Below are 21,915 nucleotides of genomic sequence, written 5' to 3'. Positions count from 1 at the left end.
ATACACTGCTCTCATTTAACGCCTTTAACTTTATCTTGTTTGCTTTTAGGTCATTATTAATTTTCCCGACCCGGCGCAGAAGAGCGACATCGTCCAGCTGAGGGGGCCGAAGAATGAGGTGGAGAAATGTGCCAAGTTCCTGCAGAAAATCATCGCAGACCTGGTAAAACCAAACACGTTCCGTCCCTTTCCCTGATTTATGTCCATCTCTTCAGACTCGCTGACCTTCTCTCTCCTTCTCAGATTGAGAACAGCTTCTCCATCTCCGTCCCCATTTTCAAGCAGTTCCACAAGAACATCATCGGAAAAGGCGGCGCAAACATCAAAAAGGTGAGACGAGCGCGAAAATGAGTCCAGAAGCAGAGCTGTCGGGCAACGTTGGGCAGAAAATAATCCCGAAGGTTTCTATCGTCAGATCCGCGAGGAGACGAACACGAAGATCGACCTTCCGACTGAAAACAGCAACTCTGAGATGATCGTCATCACGGGGAAAAAGAGCAACTGTGAGGCCGCCAGGGATCGAGTCCTCGCCATCCAGAGAGAACTGGTGAGCCAACGAGCACCTGACAGTCCAGGAACAAAGTCCTTATTGGACTGGATTTCAGAAAACTGACTGAAGTTCAGTTGTTGTCTCCTGTCCGCGGAGGGAAAAGGTGATACTGGAAATTTACTCCATTCATCCATGAACATTGTGCGTGCAATGTCTTGGAAAAATTGGTGAGGCACCAACATTCATTTTGTTGTGTGGCTGCATTTAGGCATAGGAAAGGTTCCTTTAGAAAATTGGATTGCCACGCCAAAATCCAAGATGGCCACTACTAGTTGTGGGCACAGATCTGTAAATCTGCTAATAGCAGAACAAATCTTTTGTTTGTGTTTTTGCTAAATTTGGAAACCGTTAGCGGAATTAGCTTCCACTAAATTAGGTTTTACCAACTTTAAGTCCACTAAAAAATTTCACAATCTTGTTCCTGTTTGTCGTGGGTGTGTCTCAAAGAGTCCGTTAAGCTGTTAAGCACGCCATTGGCTTACAAGCACGTGACAAGACATGATTGGTCGACGCAGCTTGAACCTGAAAGAGACGAAGACTTGTGACGTAGACTGAGTGACAATCTTCTTAACGATTTAACTTCCGCTAATTTTTTTTTTTTTACCTGTTTAGCGTTAGCATAGCTAACTTTTTGGTTATCTGTGCCCACCTCTGGCTACCACCAATCATTTGAGGAAACTATACTTTCTAGTTGTTATATTGCTTATAGTTCCCTCAAATGATTGGGGTGGCCAAAGAGTCATTTATATTGAACAAGGCCACCATTGGCCACCCCGTGGCTCCACCATTGCACATGTGCGCTCTGATACAGTGATGACGATAAACGTTTGCTATCATGCAGTCGTACCAGGTTACTACACAGCACTGGTTCTTCTTTAAGAGCTTTTATTTTTAAGACTAAACGATGTATAGGTCAATAAGTAGGGAAGAGGTTTAAAAAATAAACGTTCTTCTGAAAATGGTCGTGTACCGGACAGAGAATGAGTTTAAAAGCAACAAACTTTAAAAGATTTTTCAGAAAGCCTGAAGAACAGTTAATCAGAACCACTTTAAAGGTTTATACAAAAGTCTGGCTGCGTAGAAGCAAAATGAAAGAAATAAGGGATGGCTCAAGACTTTTGCACAGTACCATAAACAGTTGATGGTGATCTCCTGCGTCTCTTTTTGTCTTCTCCCCAATCTAGGCATCTAATAAAGACAAACAAAATGCAACCTTTATTAAAATTAAAGAAATGCAATAAATCATTTACAAAATGCTTTTAAAGAGTTAAACGCATCAAATGACAAAAGACCTTTGTTCATAGGAGCTAAAACTTATACTACAGTATAAAAATAAAGAAGAAAAGTGTTTCAAATGCTCAAATATTTGTCTTCACCTCCTCAGGCCAACATCAAGGAGACGGAGGTCACCATCCCCGCCCGACTGCACAACTCTCTGATCGGCTCCAAGGGCTGCCTGGTGCGCTCCATCATGGAGGACTGTGGGGGGGTCCACATCCACTTCCCCTCTGAGGGCTCCGGCTCTGATAAAGTCACCATCAGAGGACCTGCAGGCGAAGTGGAGAAGGCCAAGAAGCAGCTGCTGCAGCTGGCCGAAGAGAAGGTGAGCCAGGACGGAGAGTTCTGGATGGATCCAAAGAGAACTAGAGAAAATGCATTTCCTGAGAAAATGCAGTGTGGATGCTTATTGCTGAAAAACATGCTGAAATGTAGCTGATATGTAGCTGACATGTAGCTGACATGTAGCTGATATGTAGCTGACATGTAGCTGACATGTAGCTGATATGTAGCTGACATGTAGCTGACATGCGGAAGAACAAGTCTAAGTTAGCAGAAGAAAGCAGAAAATAACTTTTATTTGCTGAATTTGGGTTTAATAAGTAGAAATAAGCACAAATATTAGGAAATTAGGACTTTTTTGTTTTTGAACCAGTTTGACATGACTGCCAACGAGGAAGTGGGGCGGCACCAGAGGAGGGGGCGTGCCAAAGACACCATCTTGGCACCAACATAACTAGTTTGCTCCACTTTGAAGTAAGCTGTTTGGGGGAAGAATCAGTTTTGTGTTGTGTGTTTCCTTGACTGATGAAGCCTTCCGGATAGAAGATGAAACGTTTCAGAAAAAAAAAAAAGAAACCGTCCAGATGACCTGACTGAAAACTGGTCGATTAGGATGTTAGCTTAAAAAAGCTGAAATTAGCAAAAAAAAAAAAAAATGCTGAAAAGTTGCTGAAAAGGCAGAAAGAAGCTTAAACTACCAGAAGGAAGTGGGATAAGCTGGAATGAGCAAAAAAAAAAAAAAAAGTGGAAATAGCTGAAAAAGCTAAATTTAGCACAAAACAGCTAAAAAAATAGCTGAAATAGTATAAAAAGATGAACCGAGCAGAAAAAGCTGAAAGGAGCACAACAAGCTAAAATTAGCAGAAATACATTTACTAGGCTGAAAGGAGCAGAAATCACCATGAAAAACTTTAATTTATCTGACAACAGCTGAAATTAGCAACAAATGCTAAAACTAAGTAGCTGAAAAGGTAGAACAAGCTTAAATTAGCAGAAGAAATCAGAAAGAACACGTTTGCCCAATTAGGTTGAAAGAAGCTGAAATGAGCACAAAAAAGTAGAAATTATCAGAAAAAAAATGAAATTATCAGAAAAAAGCAGCTAAAAAGGCAGAAAGAAGCTTAAATTACAAGAATTGGAGGGAGCACATTTTTGCTGAATTTGACTGAAAAAGTTTAAATGAGTGTAAAAAACGTGGAATTAGCTGAAAAATCTTAATTGGCATAAAAACAGCTAACTAGTAGCTTAAATAATAGAAAAAGCTGAAACTTGCAGAAATGAGCTAAAACGAGCATAAGAAGCTGAAATTGGCAAAAAGAACGTTAGAAGAAGCACAAAAATGTTGTAGTTAGCAGAAAGAATCTCAAACAATCACAAAACACCGGAAATTGGCTGAAAGTAGCTGAAAAAAGTTTAAATTTGCAGAAGGAAGGAGCTGAAAGAAGCTGAACCAGAACAAAATGTGAAAGGAGCAGTAAAAGGTTGTAAACACATCTAAAGATTTGAAGGAGGTAAAATGAGCTCAATTAATTTTCTATGAGGAAAAAGTGACAGAAAAGGCTAAATATTTCAAAAAGCTAAAGTTGCACCAATACCAAAAGTCATAGCAGGATTGTCCTGAAAGAGCTGAACCTTTTTATTTATGATTTGTTGGAATAGAACAAAAATTGTGGAACGAGAAAGACGATGAAAATTGTTCAGAAGAGAAATGGATCATGCTTCATAAGCGTTCGCACAAATCCAGAGAAGGACGTCGCTCCTGTTCTCATGTCTCGTCTTCCTCTTTCAGCAAGTCAACAACTTCACCGCTGAGCTGCAGGCCAAGCCGGAGTATCACAAGTTCCTGATCGGACGAGGCGGCGCCAACATCCGCCGCGTGCGGGACAGAACGGGGGCCCGGATCATCTTCCCGTCGCCTGATGACCCCGAGCAGGAGCTGATCACCATCGTGGGGAAAGAGGAAGCTGTGCGTCAGGCCCAGAGGGAGCTGGAGAGCCTGGTCAAAAACCTGGTAACTACCTCCAAACTCTAATCTCTTCATTTGATTCATCTTCTTGATTCTTCTGCTCCTCCTTTGAAATTATGAATTTACTGTTACAGATTTCCTGTTTAATAGAAAACATAATAAATTAATAGTGGATTAATGACAGAATATATCTCTATTTTCTTGACATCATGACATCATTGTTATATTAGTTCATTTGCTCCACTGTTTCTTTTTTAACCAATTTTTTTTATCATTTAAGTTTTATTTTCTTCTTAACTCACGATTCCATTTTGTTTCTGAAGTGTTTTACATTTAACTTGAGCTTTTATTTAAATAAATAGTTAAAATAGTTAGATGTGTGATTCTATGCAAAGCTTATGAGCAATTAATATCTTACCTGTTGTAGATAGCTGTTTGAAAGACGTCAGTTTGGAGAAATAAGAGTTTAATTCTGTTTAAGTCTGAGCTGGGTTAAGACCAAAGTGAACTGCTGCCGTCGTAAAACAACTCTGATTCCAAATCCAAAGTTTATAAACCTTTACATCACCGGCAGTGTTAAATTACATTTATTCATGTAAAGTTTTGTGGTTCTTTATGAGAGCAAATGGCAGCAGCAACAGCTAGCTGTAGCACTTCTGACAGAATAACTGTCCTAAATTAACAGCAATGCAAAAGTTTAAAAATATGTTTTAATTATTTAGAAGGCTCTGGATGTTTTTTTTTTGTTGTTGTTGAGATGTTTCATCCTTCATCCAAAGGACTTCATCAGTCCGAGGAGGAGCCACAACAAACTGAGTCCCACAAGCAGAACACTCACATAGTGAGCTGGTGACTGAGTTGGCCTGGTTGGTCCACTACGTGAATGTGCTGCTTGTGGGACTGAGTTTGTTGTGGCTCCTCGGACTGATGAAGTCCTTTGGATGAAAGACGAAACGTCTCAAAAAAAGAAAAAAAAAACATCCAGAGGACCTGACTTAACTTTGCTGGATTAATCATTATTCCAAGAATATAAATGTACCTGAATTAGCACAATAGCTACATTTCAGCTGCTATCTTAAGCTAAATAAAATAAACTATTTTAAAACTGTTCATAAAACAAGTGCATAAAGCAATACAACAGTCAATAAAAACAATTCACAAAACAAACAAACGTTACAATCCAAAAGTTACAGTTAAAATAGACACATTTTATAAATGAGTGCATAAAAATGTAATTTTCTTTTTAAAAACTGAACAACTGCCACAGTCTGACACATTCTGGTAGTTTATTCCATAAATGTATTCCTCTGAGTGATTGACGTCACCTTTCGCCCTAACTCCGTTCTCCGACAGAGCCCCCTCTAGTCTGAGATCTGCTGTTTGTTCTGGTTTTATACTTAAGGATAAAAGAGTTTAAAGATGGAGGAGCGAGTCCATTTAAAACCCTAAAATCAAGATGTAGATCACTGAACACGGTACTTTTCTGTCTGAGATCTTTAACTTCCTGATGATATTACAACAGTGAACATGAACGAGTCGTCTGTCTAAAACTTTGTCTTTTGGAAGAGACCTGATGGGTTTTAGCTCATTTGCTGTTGTAAGCAACCAGATCATAAAACAGTAAGATATGAGAATGCATCTCTGCGTGCATGTTTTATCTGCCAGCAACGTGAGAAAAGTTCTAATATGATGAAAATTTGCCAAGTTAAATTTGACCACGTTTGTAGTCGTCTTAATACGCTGCCTGAAAATAAGATTTGGGTCAAAGAGAGCACAGAGATACTTAAAGTGATCCACTACATCAAGTCTCTCTCTGTTCACATGGACACTTGGCTTCTGGTCTTCTGCTGGTTGGCGCCAAAAAAAAAACCCCATACAAATAGTTTTTTTAGTATTAATAAAAATAATAATGTGTATGAATTGTCATCATTGTATGTTCCCATAAAATGGCGAAATTGGCTCTCTGCATTTAACCCATCCACCATCAGGTGGAGCAGTGGGCGGCCTTTGGAGGCGCCCGGAGAGCAACTGGGGATGGGGTGTCCTGCTCAGAAACACCACGAGATGTGCAATGACCAGGGATCGAACCCAGGACCTTCAGGTCCTGAGTCGGCTGCCCTGCTCCTACACCATCTCGGTCCTCATTAAGATGTAAGCATGAATCTTGAAGCCCAACACTAGTACAGTAGTCCCTTGATTATCATGGGGGTTGCGTTCCAGACCCCCAGCGATAGATAAAAAACTGCAAAGTAGGAACTCTACATTTATTTTAGTATTTATCTATATTTTAAGGCTTTATAAACCCTCCCCACACTCTTGCTATGTTCTAAACTCTTAAACCTACGTCATTTTAACAACATACGTGCATGTACTGCACAGCAGCAACGTACTGCAAACAAAACCACACAATGGTCCCGATCGAGTCCAAATTTGGATGAAAAAAGTCCTTGTGAACTCCGGAGAAAACACCGGACCTCTAAGCAACGCCTCCCTGCCAGGGAGGCTCCATGGGCTGGCAAGCAGCGCTCAGATTGACCGATGATGCTGGAAGTCCGTTGCTGGTCCAATTCCCGGTTGGTTCTGTACGGCTCTCTGCATCCACTGAGCACCGAAGTCAAATAAGGAACAAACTTTTTCAGATTGGATCAAAACTTTTCCTCCTTTTCATCAGAAAGCAGCGGCCGAAAGCACTGTTGGCTTCTGGGTAATGTAGTTCTTTTGACTGGCGATACAGTGTAGGCTTATTGAGAGAAAACTAGAAAATGGCAGCGCCTGTCCGAAGTATCCCGTACTGTCCCTATTAATATAATCCCTAATATTAAAGTTGACAACCGTGTGTCGTGTACAGTTTTATTTTTCCTTGTTCAATCTTACTTGGAAAAACCGCGAGGGACTACTTGAACAGCTGTGATGTTTTTGCAACTGAAGTTGATTTAAGTTAGCAGCATCTGGTCAAAGGTTTGTAAGATCAACCATCCCGGTGGATGAAAACAAAAAAGGTTAAATCATGTCATCTGGACAAGTTTGGTCCTGATCTGCCTCAGATTCTCCAAACAGCGTTCATTCAAAGAACTATTCACAACAGGTAGAACAAACTGTTCATAACGTTACCACGACTTCATAAAATCAGAACTATTCCTTTAAATCCAAGCCCCTCCGTGGTTTTCTTCCTTCTTGAATCCTCTCCTCTGACTAGTTTAATTGTGCCCCTGCAGGATGACGTGGTGGAGGACAGCATGGAGGTGGACGTTCGACACCACCGTCACTTCGTGTGTCGGAGAGGTCAGGTGCTGCGGGAGCTGGCGGAGGAGTACGGCGGCGTGGCCGTGAGCTTCCCCCGCACCGGGTCCAACAGTCAGAAGGTGACTCTGAAGGGAGCGAAGGACTGCGTGGAGGCGGCTAAGAGACGAATCCAGGAGATCATAGAGGACCTGGTAAGACCGATGCCATAAAAGTAACATCTAAACTTTGGTCATAAATACAAAATGACTCAACTGTAGCTTTGTGCCTCAATGAGACAAACACGTTTTATTGTTCTCAGTGGAAACATGGAGGGAAGCCAAAAATATCCCAACACTTTAATTAGTTTTTCTTCTTTGTGTTCAGGAGTCCCAGGTGAGCGTAGAAGTGGCCATCCCTCAGCGATACCATCGCTCCATCATGGGGCCCAAAGGCTGCCGCATCCAGCACATCACCCGGGAGCACGAGGTCCAAATCAAGTTCCCCGAGAGAGACGACAGCGCCGCAGGTTAGAAACGCAGCCGGTTGTAGCTGAACTGCTGCACGAGGCTGAAGAAGAGCAGATTCAAAACGCAAGACTCGCTTTCGACTCGAACGGGTCAAATCTGTAATCTGGTGTTTGTGGTAAACTCTCAGGTCAGGAGGCTTCGGCACAGGAGAACGGTGACGTCAGTCCAGAGGCGGAGTTTGTCCCACCCAAATGTGACATCATCGCCATCTCTGGACGGGTGGAGAAGTGCGAGCTGGCTAAAGCAGCCTTGCTGGTAGGTATCATTTTAGTTTGGTTAAATCTTCATTACTGTCCCCCGTCGCGGAGCGAAGAGAGTAGCTGGAAACGTATTTGTCTCGTGAACGGAATTACTTGAGAAATAAGGGACTTCCATTTTGGTGTGTGGCTTTATCTAAACCAGGGGTCTGCACCCTTTACGATCAAAACAGACACTTTTACAAACAAAGTCCATGCTCAATAATCCAGGTATACAATCCAACAATTTTCAGTCAGGTCATCTGGACAGTTTTCTTTTTTTTTGTGCTGAAACGTTTCACCTTCCATCCAGAAGGCTTCATCAGTCAAGGAAACACACAACAAAACTGATTCTTCCCCCAAACAGCTTACTCCAAAGTGGAACAAACCAGTTATGTTGGTGCTAAGATGGTCTCTTTGGCACGCCCCCTCCTGGCCCTCTCCCTCGTCGACAGTCATGTCAAACTGGTTCAAAACCAACAAAGTCCATGCTCAATAATCCAGGTATACAATCCAACATTTTCAGTCAGGTCATCTGGACAGTTTCTTTTTTGTTGTTGTTTGAGCCGCATGTGGCACCAAACAATTTTACACCTCGTTCACTAAATTAAACGTGTCCAGAGCCACAACCACCTTCTACAACGGTCATTGTCAAGTGGTAGCCCGTGGGCCACTTTAAGTTTGTTGGAGGGGGCTTTTGTGGCCTGTAGGAGCCACACATCATAAAGCTAAAAATATCTAATGATTTTTAACATTTATAGATCTTTTTACAATTTAAAACAAATGACCAAATCCTTGTAAAGAAGGAAAAAATAAATAAATTGTATTTTTTTTTTTTTACATTCATTAAAAAAAGTGTGAGCTATGCAAACCTATGTGACTTTTTTGAATTGTGGAAAAAAATAATTAAATATAGAAATAAAGCAAGAGGGCAGCATGGTGGTGCAACTGGTAGAGCTGCTGCCTCTCAGTGAGCAGGTCCCTGCTTTAAATCCCGGTCCGGGGACCTTTGTGGAGTTTGCATGTTCTCTCCGTGCATGCGTGGGTTTTCTCCGGGTACTCCGGTTTCCTCCCACAGACCAAAAACATACATGTTAGGCTGATTGGTAACTCTAAATTGTCTCTAGGTGTGAATGAGAGAGTGAATGGTTGTTTGTCTCGTTTGTCTCTCTGTGTCCCTGTGATGGACTGGAGACCCGTCCAGGGTGTACCCCGCCCCTCGCACAGTGATTGCTGGACATGGGCACCAGCAACCCCATGACCCAAAATGGAAGAAGCGGGTAAAGATAATGGATGGATGAAATAAAGCAGAAAGTTAAAGTATGTTTTACTTCCTGTAATAGTTTTAGATTTCACTTATTTGCAAAACAAATTACCAAAAAAAATAACTGAAAAATGAAAACTGCTGAAACCTGCTTTTGTTGTTGGTATAACAACCAATAAAAAATAAAATAAAAAAAGTTTTATAAGCTCAATGTATGGTACATAATCACAAAAACGTTAAATCATGTCATCTGGACAGATTAATTTTTGGAAATGTCTTCTAAAAACAACCAATAAATTTCAGTTTTATGTTTGTTTTGAAAGAGCCACTGCAGAAGGACCAAAGAGCCGCATATGGCACCAGAGCCGCAGGTTGCAGACCCCTGATCTAGGCGAAAGAAAGGTTCCTTTCAAAAATAGGGTTGCGACATCAGAATCAAAGATGGCCACCACCAGTCATTTGAGAAATTTATGCTCTCTGGTTTTTATATTGCTTAAAAATATATTTTCCTCAAATGATTGGGGCGACTGAAGGTTATTCTGTGGTGGTCAAGGCCACCATTGGCCACCCCTTGGCTCCACCACTGCACCTGGTGGTGGATAAAATTCCTCCCTCCACTCGCCAGCATCCGTCACTCTGCACCGCCTCAAACAAAAACACTTCCTCTGTTCATCTCCACAGTGTCGCTCCTACCTACTTGAATACCTTGCACCAAAAACATTCAGGTTAACTTACATTCAGTTCAGTTCCAGTCCAGAAAAACACTCAAACTACAAACATTCACTTTTCAAACCCCTTGCCGACGGGGCACTCGTCATTAATACTTTTAACAGCACGCTCTGCTGGTTTTAGCTTCTCATCATTTTTACTTCTGCTGTCATTTCTTCGTTCTGCAGGCGCTGGTGCCCATAACGCAGGATGTCGAAGTATCTTACGATCTCCATCGCTACATCATCGGCCAGAAAGGCAGCGGGATCAGGAAGATGATGGAGGAATACGAGGTCAGCCGACTCCTGCTCCCTGCGTAGACGGGATTACAAGGCTCTCCTCGAGGGCGTTTTGTTTACGCGTGTGTTTTTCATGTGCAGGTGAACATCTGGGTGCCGCAGCCTGAGAAGCAGCTGGATGTGATCAAGGTGACGGGCCTGGCGGCCAACGTGGAGCGAGCCAGACTGGGTCTGCTGGAGCGGGTCAAAGAACTTCAGGCCGAGCAGGAGGACAGGGTACGAAGACAGAAAATCTTCACGCCAGGTTTTCACCTGCGTGGGCTCTTTTTATGTTTTTATGCTCAATTTATTTTACCATATTTTTCACTGTATACATTTCATCAGTCCAAAAATGTCTAGTAAAGTGGGAAAAAAACATAAATACGTCGCTTTGCCATACAAGTCTCATCTATTGTGCGTCACCGCTGACAACCTGGAAACGTGGCCCGGTGTTGTGCCAAAAATCGATTGGCTGCCATAATGGTGGCCGCGGGAGAGTGCAATGGAGGACTTTAACAAGAATTTAACAAGAATAACACCTAAAAACAATTATTTGTTTGCTCGAAATTATAGCAAAGGTGTGTCTCAGTTGAACTTTTACTTAATAAATGCACTTTAATGGACAAACCAGCTGCATTTCTCCTGGGCTGTGCGGAGAAATGCAGCTGGTTTGACGTTTGCTCCAGGAGTTGTGGAGCGAGACGAAGGTGGCTTTGTATGGCAAGCTAAGTGTCTCATTAATAGACACTTTTACCTATTAATGAGACACTTGGCTTGCCATAAGGCTCAAGGAACCTCTAGTGACTAAAAATGGTAGTGTTCAATATTTTTCATGTCCGAATTAATGAAATTGTCAGATCTCAGCCAAAAATTGGTTTATAAATATGGGGAAAATGTATATTAGTCGCTCCGGTGTATAAGTCGCAGGACTTGCAAATTTATACAAAAAGGTGCGATTTTTACAGCAAAAAATACGTTATTTGTAAATTTATAGCCTCAACTTCAATTATACACAGCAAACACTTGAGAAAACATCAGAAAATATAGATAAGAAATGAAACGAACAGTACAGAACATGTATAAATCATGAATCTTGGCTGTACTGTAAGGATGACGTCTCCGTGGATCTGTCTCCTCTCAGGCCCTGCGCAGTTTCAAGGTCACCATGTCTGTGGATCCAAAGTTTCATCCTAAGATTATCGGCCGCAAGGGGGCGGTCATCTCTCAGATCCGAAAGGACCACGATGTCAGCATCCAGTTCCCCGACAAAGGAGACGACCAGCAGGTGTGTGCTTCACTTTCGCTGTAGAACACGAGGAATAAAGCGAGTATCTTTCTTGTTGCTTATATAGAGGCTTTATTTTTTACTTATTTCGTAATAGTAGTTATTTATGATTCTGCGTCCTCTTTCAGGATCTGATCGTGATCTCTGGGTACGAGCGGAACGTAGAGGAAGCCCGCCAATCGATCCAACAGCTGGTGGCTGAGTTACAGGAGATGGTGAGCCAGGATGTCCATCTGGACCCTAGGACTCATGCGCGCATCATCGGCGCCCGCGGCAAAGCCATCCGCAAGCTGATGGAGGAGTTTAAGGTACGACCTGACAGAGGGTCGATGGGTTATTTTTTACTTCCTACAGAGCAGTTTCTGTGCTGGCTTTAAAAGTGTCTAACAGGTTTATAAAAATATGTAAAAACTGGTTTAGTTTTCGGCAGCACGGTGGCGCAACTAGTAGAGCTGTTGCCTCTCAGCGAGCAGGTCCTTGGTTCAAACCCTGGTCCAGGGGCCTTTCTGGGTGGAGTTTGCATGTTCTCTCCGTGCATGCATGGGTTTTCTCCGGGTACTCCGGTTTCCTCCCACAGACCAAAAACATGCATGTTAGGCTGATTGGTAACTCTAAATTGTCCCTAGGTGTGAGTGAGAGAGTGAATGGTTGTTTGTCTTGTTTGTCTCCATGTGGCCCTGTGATGGACTTGCGACCCGTCCAGGGTGTACCCCGCCCCTCGCACAGTGATTGCTGGACATGGGCACCAGCGACCCCCGTGACCCAAAATGGAATAAGCGGGTAAAGATAATGGATGGATGGATGGATGGTTTAGTTTTCCACTCAGAACAACATCAGTATTAGGGCTGGACGATATATTGAGTACAGTAGACCCTTGTACGTGTTGTTCCAGACACCCCTGCGATAGTTGAAAATCCATAAAGTTGGAATGCTATATTTATTTTAGTATTTATATATATTTTATGGCTTTATAAAGCCTTCCTACACTCTTGCAATGTTCTAAACTCTCTAAATGCTCTAAAAGAGAGCAGACAGACTGATGCTATGGTTATTGAGCCAGTCGCCGGGCGGATTGGCCATTGGGGGCACCGGGACATTTCCCGGTGGCCTGGCCCTCTCAGTGATCACCTGGACTAAAGGCTCGGTTCAGGTCGTGCTTTATTATTTTAAATAAACAATCTATGCCGCTCACTCAGGTATCTGCCTCACTGAAGCTTCCTGAGCAGTAGCGATGGGGAAAGACAGACCCCCCCTTCTCTTCCTGAGGCTGTCACAGCAGAGCAGACACACAACAGGTTGCAAGCCCGCCTGTTGGTTCAGCCCCTCAGAGATCACTGAGCGGGCCAGGCCACCGAGAAATGTCCCGGTGCTCCCGATGGCCAGTCCGCCCATCAGCACAATGCTCTGGTTGGTTGCCTTCCATCAAGCGGCCTGTCTTGTACAATCTTACGCTGAAAACCTGTGAAAGAGTGAGACCATGAAAGGAACTGCTAAGTATCGAGGGCCGACTGTGTACACAATATATTGTTGGTGCAGTATCTAAACCGACTGTCGTACAAATATTTTGTAGCACCTGCATCTAGTTCAGTAGTTCAGCTTTTCCCAGGCGCCTCTAATGCATCACAGCTCCACATCTCCCATCCTGAAAACCCAGGCAGAAAAACATTTAGTTTATTTTTTGGTTGCGATTCATTTTTTTCACCTTGCTATACTGTCAAATGTTATCCGAGCGTAATGGAGTGACTGGTCTGGAGAACTTTTGTGTCTTTTCTTCACGAGCCACCTTACGTGTTTTAGTGATCAAACTCTCACGCTCTGGCCTTCGGTTTGACAGACCGCGTCCTGGTTTTTGTTCTGCGGTCATTAAAGACTGTTTTGCTGTTGGATGACGTCGGATAGAGCTAAAGTTTGTTTTTATCACAGTGAAGGAACGCATCAGAGAGCAAAGTGTTGTTTGTTTTTATCAATTAATGTTTAAACTCTTAGGATCGTATGCGGTCAGCAGTGACTGTTTATCTTACGTGTGTGTAGCTACGTCTTGTTTCTTTAAAAATAAACTTGTGTGTGAATTAAAGAGATGTGAATCGAGTAACACCAGTCAGGTTTTTAAACAACGATAAGTATTTTTAATCTCTTGATCAAATGGGGAGTTTCACGCCACGCAGGATCCATAAACACCATCTGGTGACATAAAAACAATAATAACCCGTATGATCGTGTTTCAAACGGTGTTTATGAATGCATTTGAAAACGGTGAATTGTTGCTCAGTTTGACCCTAAAACGCTCCGATCTGCTCCTCGTTCAGGTGGATATCCGGTTCCCTCAGCCAGGCTCAGACGAGCCCGACAAAGTGACGGTAACGGGCCTCCCCGACACCGTTGACGCCGCCATTGATCACCTGCTCAACCTGGAGGAGGAATACGTGAGTTCAGTGAGAGACGTTAGCGAGGCTCCTGGTTTTATTGTTAAAGGTGTAATTATCAGTTCATGAACGCTTAGATGGAATCAAATATCCTGTAAGCCAGTGTTAGATCTAAATTAATGCTTCATATTTGGTTTTGTGACGCATATTACAGATTTAAAGCAGGATTTCGGTGTTAATGGCAGCGTCTACAGTGAATCCGTCCGATTGAAATGAAAACATGAAACGCAACAACAAACTCATTTTAATGGCAGATTTGAAAAAGTTGTTCCAACATTATTTTTTTTGCCACAGCTTAACTGATTGACTAGCAAAAGCAAAAGGCTGTACCTGTCCATTAAACAACAATTATCCAGCTGAATACAGAAAAACAACATTAAATATCATGTAATCAAATCAGTGCTGAAGTTTTGCACTTTTAGCTAGTGTTTACTAAAAAAATCTAAATTTATGTGACCCGTTGTGGCAAAATGAGTCAGAATGAGTAATTTTTTAAATGGAGTCATTTTGATTTTTAAATTATTTATCTCAAAAAGTTGAAAATGATCCATAGTTTTTTGAAATGTGATGATTTATTGCCTGTTAGCAACAAGCTAGTTTTGTTTAAGAGTGTCTGTTTGTGTGTGTGTGTGGGGGTGTCTGGAGCAAGGTCTTCGGGTACTCTGTACTAGGACAGTAGCCCCGAACTTCACAAAGATGCCAAGTATTATATGAAGGGATTTCCCAGCGTTATAGCAGTCATCTAAGATAAATGGTCAATTTCAAAAAGGAATTAAAAGGATTCAGAATACATAAACTGTTATAAAACAAATTTAAATGTACATTAAGAAGATTATATGCAATTTTAGTTTTCTGGATCACTAGGTGGCGTCTTTATGAACTGTTTTTTTTTGTATGCTAATCCCAATCACAGCAAACATCAATATTTTCAGATTTTTTTGCACTGCAGCCTGTGAGCCCAGCCTGACTCATTTTGTCAGCATGGGTCATGTATTTGTAGTTGAACTGGTAAAATAACAAACCTGGTGTCTGATTTCATCCATGGATTTCACAGTAAGAAGTATTTCCTGTAAGAACAGCACAACTTTTAGAGTTCGGTGGAAAATGTTCTGCTGCTCTGACAGCTTTGTAAAGAGCGGGTTTCTCTCCCTCCTCAGCTGCTCAGTGTGACGGAGACGGAGACCATGGCAGCGTACATGAAGCCTCCGTCTCGTTACGGAGGGGGAGGGGGAGCAGGAGGAGTGGATGATGGCAGTGGGGGGCCGGCTAAGGGCTTTGTGGTGCGGGACGCCCCATGGAACGCAGCAGGGAACAAGGTGGGTCTTACTAAATCAAGGCTGTTTTAAACATTTATTTATAAAAGTAATAGAAGCAGACAGGGTAAAAGAAAGAGGATTGTGATTATTTCTTGAAAAACTGTAAATATGAATGGATAAAAAAGAATGCATGTACAGAAGGCTATTGTAACATAATTTATATATTGGCCTCATAGCTTATTTCTTTTGTTATCAAAATAGTCAAAATAAAATGTATACTAGTCAGAAATGAAAGGTATTTAAAATAATCCTATTAGAAAATTACATAATTGCATTATAAAAACTTTTAAAAGTGAAAGTTTATGTAATTTGTCTAAAAACCTGAAAGAAATTGTGTTTGATGGGACGTGTTACAGATATTCATAGTTCAATCATCTGTAGTATAAAAAAATTTCATATATACAGAAAATGTTAATTTTCTAACATAATTATTTTTCATAATATCTACAAATATCCACAGTGTCATATTTAATTTCACCTGTTTTATTTAAGATGCCGTCTCGTCACTTTCCTCATGGATAACAGAAATATCTTTGTAGGTATTTATAACTACATTGTTGCAAATGTTATTTTAATTAGATGCCTAAACAGCTTTTCACTTGTCATAAAGCCGTTTTGCAAATCCCTCATAAAATTAAATATCTGACATAAAGTCTATGACTGGTGCTAATGAGACTGTAGACATCTTAAACGAGTCGTAAACTCTGGTAGGAGTTCTATTTATGAGGATTGATCTCAAAGGAAGCAGGTAAAGGGAGAAAAGCAGGGGACCTAAAATAGAGCTCTGTGGAACCCCAAACCACAGAGGAGCTGTTAAATGACTTGTAAACTCTAGAGGGATACTGTTTCTGAGGCAGTGGGAAGTAGGGGTGCAGACGGCAATGCAGCACTCATGATAGAAGCCAAAGGAAATTGTCTTCATTTTACAGCTGCTTAAAAACCACAAAATGTGGGCAGATTAGAATTACATTATGAATAAACTGCATATTTAACATCCTTATTTGAATAAGACAACTTTTACTGAACATAGGTTAATTCACTTGTGCTTACAGCAAACCCCCAATGAAAAAACCTTCCCATGGATAGCGGGTCGGTTTCAGATTCCCTTTATTATTATACTGCTGTTGTACTTGTTGATATAGGAAGCTGAAAAAAACACAAATGACAAACGTGACGTCATTTGTCCCTGAAAGAATTATATTTGAGATATTTAATTTGAATTATAATTGCAAAAAATGGCATTCTGGATAGCAGAAATGTTCATTCAAGAAGAAAGAATTGTAGTACGGTTATCTGTTTTTGACGAGCTTGTCTAACTATTATATAATATATTGGCTTGCCATACAGTTAACTTGATAAACACTTTTGTGTTTGTTTGTTTCAGGCTCCTGACATGAGCAGTGCAGAAGATTTCCCCACTTTTGGGACTGGCGTGGCTCCGAAGCAAACCTCGGCCTGGGGTCCCAAGAAGTTCTGAAGTTGCTCTTACATGGAGAAAAAACAGAACAAAAACCTTCGCTAAAGTAGATAATGAGACAAAACTAATTTCAAACTGCTGCTCGCCTTCCTCCTCTTCCTTGTTGTATCTTTTACATCCAGTTTATCTTCTTTGCTGTTCTCCCACAACCAGCCACAGTGAATTCTGGGAGAATAATTCCTTTATTTTTATTTTTATCCTATTTGTCTCTCTTACTGTAGTTTGTCCCATTCCTCTAAGAGAGGACATATAATGCTCTTATTATCATAGTTTTGCTGTCCTGCTCTGACTCTTTGTGTCCTCAGTCAGTCTGACTGAAACATTTCAAAAACACTTGTTTGTTTACCTTCTGGTCTAACTCAGTCAAGTCCCGGTAAAAATATGAAATGTTTCAGTTGCTCAGACTTTGCTGAATCAGTGTAGTAGAGCCATAGAAAGGAAATCTCCTCAAACATCTAAAGCAAAACGCTTTCAGGGACCTGGGTATCATGTTACAGAGGCTATATCTGAAATTTTGGAGCTTCAAAAAAGGGGCGGAGCCAGAGAGTTTGTGACCCAAAAAAGACCCCTTTTAGATGCTTTTTTGTGGTTTCTCTCTGGTCCACCGTGCCGGTCACTAACGTGGTACAACAGGTGAGATGTTAGCTGTGTGTTTATGTATGTCGATGGGAGTTTTTTCCCACCCACTTGTGTTTTTATAGATTCCGTTTTTATTATTTGTTTTTCAAGCTAGAAACAAAAACAGCTGCTGGACATAACATTGTACTTATTTTCTGTTGACTCAAAAATGATGTGAACGTCCTGTAATGAAGGTTGTTTTTTTGTTTGTTTATTGAAAAAAGGAGCCATTTTCTTTGAACTACTGTGATCATCTGTTTTTATATATAAAAAAAGCACTCACTGTAGCTTGCAACCTTTTGTTTGAGAGTGAATGCTGTGTGTCAGGGTTCGGAGAAAAATGTTAACAGTTATTATGTGCAAGTGTAAGAAAAAACTACTTTTCCTGCTATTTTTTTAAACTGTGTGGGACATTTTTGTTGTTGTCGTCGTTGGTTTCGGGCATATTTGAAAGACTGTATGTTTGTGCGAGAGTGTGGGAGTTAAGATGTAAATTTGAATGAAGCTGAACCAAACTTTTTACATCTTCTTTGTCTGTTTCTCTTTTCTGCAAACTCATTTTAAGGTTTTTGACTTTTTAGCTTGCCTTTTAAACTTGCCTAATGTGTTATGTTCCCCCAAAAAGCTCAGTATAAAGAGCCACATATTGTCCCTTCCCCCCATCGTTGATAATTTGTAGCAAAAAAACCTTGAGAGGCCCTTATTCCCTTTTCTGGTTCTAAGACTTACCTTGTGCTTGACTACTAAACTGTTGAAAACTTAAACTAGTGTTAAACCTGCTGTGTTCCTGCAGTTTTAAAGGAATAGTCAAACACTTGGGAAAATACAAGTTCCTCATCAAAAATTATGGGAAGATTGAGATTGGTAACTTACCTGTTGACATGTTTGGCAACCATTGCTTGCTGTAGATAGCCGTTTGGAGCAACAGTTTATTTCTGATCAGATTGATGAGCTAACGGCTAGTCTCAGCAGGGCCAAGACCAAAGTGGATAGCTGACGAATAAAACGGCTCCGGTCTCCAAAACGTCAGCAGTTCAAATGAGTACGGTTTTTAAAGTATTTTACTCTGCCGTCAACGTTGTATCTTGTGGTTGTTTACGTAAAGGATTTATGGTCATTTGTGAGCACAAATGGCGGCTTTTGATGTGGCCCGTGGCATTTCCAGCAGAAATGTATCATTTCTGTTAAAACCATGTAATGTGAAATTGATTTTTTTTTTCAAATGACCACCTAAACCGCTACAGTTTGTAGTTTAAGATGGCATCAGTCCACTTTACCTTGAACTAGCCAATAGCTCATCAAAACTATTTTTTATTAACTAAGTTTGTTCAAAGGGCTATTTACTGCAAATATTCATATTTTCAGAAAACCCCATTTTAAAATGATATATTTGATGACACTACTTCAGGATAGGACTAGCCCTCAAAGGTTTAATAATCTGGTTAATGAGAGGGCTGTAAGCATTTTATACAATGAGCTGTGCATCTATTGGATGAAAATGAGCATTGGTGACTTGTTTCTTCTCAAACAGTGAGCCTGTTTACAGTTTTACAGTTTATCTACATTAATCTTTGATTAGTGAGATATGAGGTTTGTCAGGAACTCTTAAAAATAAGTCATTAAGTTCTTAAATGAACATTAACAAACCTCAGTAAGCACTGACCCTGCATCAGTTAAAAAATGTTTTGTAACTTTTTTTTAAAGTGTTTATAAGCTATTTAATAACATAATTTTACAACTTGTACACATTTTTAAGGGTAGTCTTAATGCATTGTCACTGTTAGCTACAATATTATTTTTCCTAATCTGTACAAATACAGAAATAAAGCTGCTAATTCTTCATTTTAAATACCAGATTACCTCACAGCATTAATACTTTGCTGCACACAGTTCCATCTACTAGTGGTATTTCTGTAAATTTATATATATATAATATATAAACTGTCCATAAGAAGAGACATCTTCTCTGTTTTGTGCATTCAGGCTCATCGTCTGCAGCGTTTCAAGTCTTTGAAGCTACTTAAGACCTGACTTCCACTCAACAGAGCAAACCCACCTAAAATCAAACCATTTGATTTATTCCCAGGGAGTGAAATTAAAGGATGAAGGATTAGGACTTGCAAAAAGGTGCAAACATGAGTCGACTTGTCTGCGTTGCATTTTCATCATCACCTGCAGTTGTGGTTTAACTCGCCCTGTGGGACAGAGAATTAGTCAATTGTCCAGTTTTAGTTGCTTAAGTGTATTTTAACGACGTTATGCGCATTTTGTCAAATGACGGGACCAGCAAGCAGCAAGTTTCTGTTAAAAACTATAAAATAAAACGTATTTAATGAGTCAGTGATATTTTGGACAGATTGTAAATGAGTGCACATTTGCAATAACAAGTCCGTGGTCTTTCTCCCTGCTTTAAATAAAAATTTAAATGGAAAAAAAAAAAATCCAACAGGTTTGGTCTTTCCCCATCCTAGTTCACACAAAGCACCCCTCTGTGCATACTGTCATTTTAATTATTTTATAAATCAGAAAGATATGATTTGTTATGTAACAGCCTGTACAACACAACATACAGAGGGAAAAATATACAAATAAAAATGTACAAAGCAGCACTGTGATGTCAAATACCCCGTGTAACAACAGCTTTCACATTTTTCCCATTGGAAGATTTCTAACAAACAATCCGTCATCTGAGGGCGATTTAGCTTCTCGAGCTGTGACCTGAAACACCGGCTCCTGCGGAAGGGTTCGAGTCGGCCGAAACACTGATAGGTAGCTGCTCGTGTACGATCGAAGCGGGCGCCTTCGATACGATAAACTTCTGTACAAACGTTTTGACAAATGTAAAACAAGCGTGGGGTAAAAAAACAAAAACGCATGAGCCCTAATAAATAACATTCACATGTGAACAGCGCCGGTCGTGGGATGGATGAGCGTGGAGGACGGGATCGATGAACGAGTGGAAATGTGCCTGTTTTACAGACTGTAAACGATGATGGGGAACAAAACTGAGGGGATGTGAATGAGCATGCGCACTCTTGGTTTTAGGTGATACTTTTTAGAAATGCACTTTATTTTTCTTTAAAATGAAAGAATAAACTCTTAACGTAAGTCCTGTGGGAACAGTCTATCGTTTAAAAAAAAAAAAGGATTTATTGTAAATATTCGCAGGTCTTTTAATGGTTGGACTTTTGAACCTATCTATTAAACTATTGTGGTGCCCGTTGCTAGGTGGCCAGGAACTGTTGCCTAGCAACAGGTGTGCTGTGAAAAGGACCCCACGCGCACGTCAAGGCCTTTTTTTTGCTGATAAACTGAGTGAAAGTAAACAATCTGAAGTGATCGTTATATTCGGTCATTTCATTTTGATGTATACAGTTTATATTAAACTGACTTTGGAATGCGCTTTTTACGACGGGGGTAGTTTTGTACGTTGGGGGGGGGGGGGGGGTCGACGCACCAGTCCAGTCGCCATGAGCATGTAGCTTTTTATTTTTGGCACGTAGTTCTAATTTGGATTTAAACCAACAATGTTAATCTGGAGTTTTACGTGTATTTCACCATCGCTGGAAAGTCTGACTGCCGTTTCGGCGCCGTTTTATATCTTTATGCTAAGCTAACCAGCGGCTAGCATCGCAAGTAAAAACATGCAATCACCATCTGGTTTCCATAGCAACACCGAGCTTGACAGCTCTGTATGGGGTAAACAAGTCAAAATATTTACGTAACAAAAAAAAAAAAAAAGTCTTAATAAAATGTGTGCTCACCATCTGGTTTCCATAGCAACACCGAACTCTACTGCTCGGCGTGGGGTAAACGAGAAAAAATATTTACGCAACAACAAAAAAAAAAAAATCTTTAGTAAAAGTATACACTTTAATAACACAAAATTATGGCATAAATATTTACGAGTTATTTTGTTCAAGTCCGTTTGGAGTTTGTAAAATATATTTGCGGGAGCAGCGGTGCTAGCTGCTAGCTTGATTTGTAACATATAAAAATTTAGAAAAGTCTTACTTTTAGCGGGAAAAAACTATTTAAACTGAACCAGAACCCAGATGGTTTTATTTCCCGGTCTTTAAATATTTACTGACAGATCACGTTGTAGGTTCAGAGCTAACTTTTCTCACCTGGCACCATTTTATAGTCCCGAAAGGTGAGGCAGCTGTTTTTAGAGGATACATCTTCACTCCAGCTTTGTCCTTTAGATTAAAGCTTGTGAATGACTGTCATTTGAAAAAAAAAAAAAAAAAAAAAAAAAGTGATATTGGCCCAAAATAGAAAACTGAAGTGATTAAAAAAGCCGGTTTATGAATATGGAGACATAAAAAGGGCAGCGATGAACAGTGTAATTGTGTAAACATTTTTTCTTCTTCCAGTTTTAAAATTTATCCCCTACATAGGTCACAATCACATATTATTTTGGGTTCATGATAATATTCAAGTTTCTTTTTCAACATTATTGTTAAAACCATGTCCCTGTTGTGT

The 21,915-nt window shown here is 40.5% G+C and overlaps 1 protein-coding gene across 1 annotated transcript in view; it reads left to right on the top strand.

Moving 5' to 3' along the window:
• The window catches only part of hdlbpb (high density lipoprotein binding protein b), a 43,196-nt gene extending 25,257 nt beyond the window's left edge, over positions 1 to 17,939 (top strand). Inside the window, exons 14-28 of the mRNA XM_037676326.1 lie at positions 50 to 163; positions 244 to 330; positions 416 to 547; positions 1,935 to 2,153; positions 3,900 to 4,121; positions 7,292 to 7,510; positions 7,683 to 7,824; positions 7,953 to 8,080; positions 10,222 to 10,326; positions 10,414 to 10,548; positions 11,453 to 11,596; positions 11,725 to 11,904; positions 13,903 to 14,019; positions 15,177 to 15,335; positions 16,720 to 17,939. Coding sequence (XP_037532254.1) covers positions 50 to 163; positions 244 to 330; positions 416 to 547; positions 1,935 to 2,153; positions 3,900 to 4,121; positions 7,292 to 7,510; positions 7,683 to 7,824; positions 7,953 to 8,080; positions 10,222 to 10,326; positions 10,414 to 10,548; positions 11,453 to 11,596; positions 11,725 to 11,904; positions 13,903 to 14,019; positions 15,177 to 15,335; positions 16,720 to 16,812 — 2,196 coding nt within the window. The 3' untranslated portion in view covers positions 16,813 to 17,939. The remainder of the gene's footprint in view (positions 1 to 49; positions 164 to 243; positions 331 to 415; positions 548 to 1,934; positions 2,154 to 3,899; positions 4,122 to 7,291; positions 7,511 to 7,682; positions 7,825 to 7,952; positions 8,081 to 10,221; positions 10,327 to 10,413; positions 10,549 to 11,452; positions 11,597 to 11,724; positions 11,905 to 13,902; positions 14,020 to 15,176; positions 15,336 to 16,719) is intronic.
• The last annotated feature ends 3,976 nt before the right edge of the window (positions 17,940 to 21,915 follow it).

The sequence above is a fragment of the Nematolebias whitei genome, chromosome 1 (assembly GCF_014905685.2).
Source record: "Nematolebias whitei isolate Nwh7 chromosome 1, NemWhi1, whole genome shotgun sequence".
Lineage (NCBI taxonomy): Eukaryota > Metazoa > Chordata > Actinopteri > Cyprinodontiformes > Rivulidae > Nematolebias > Nematolebias whitei.
This window is presented reverse-complemented; position numbering and strand designations above follow the sequence as displayed.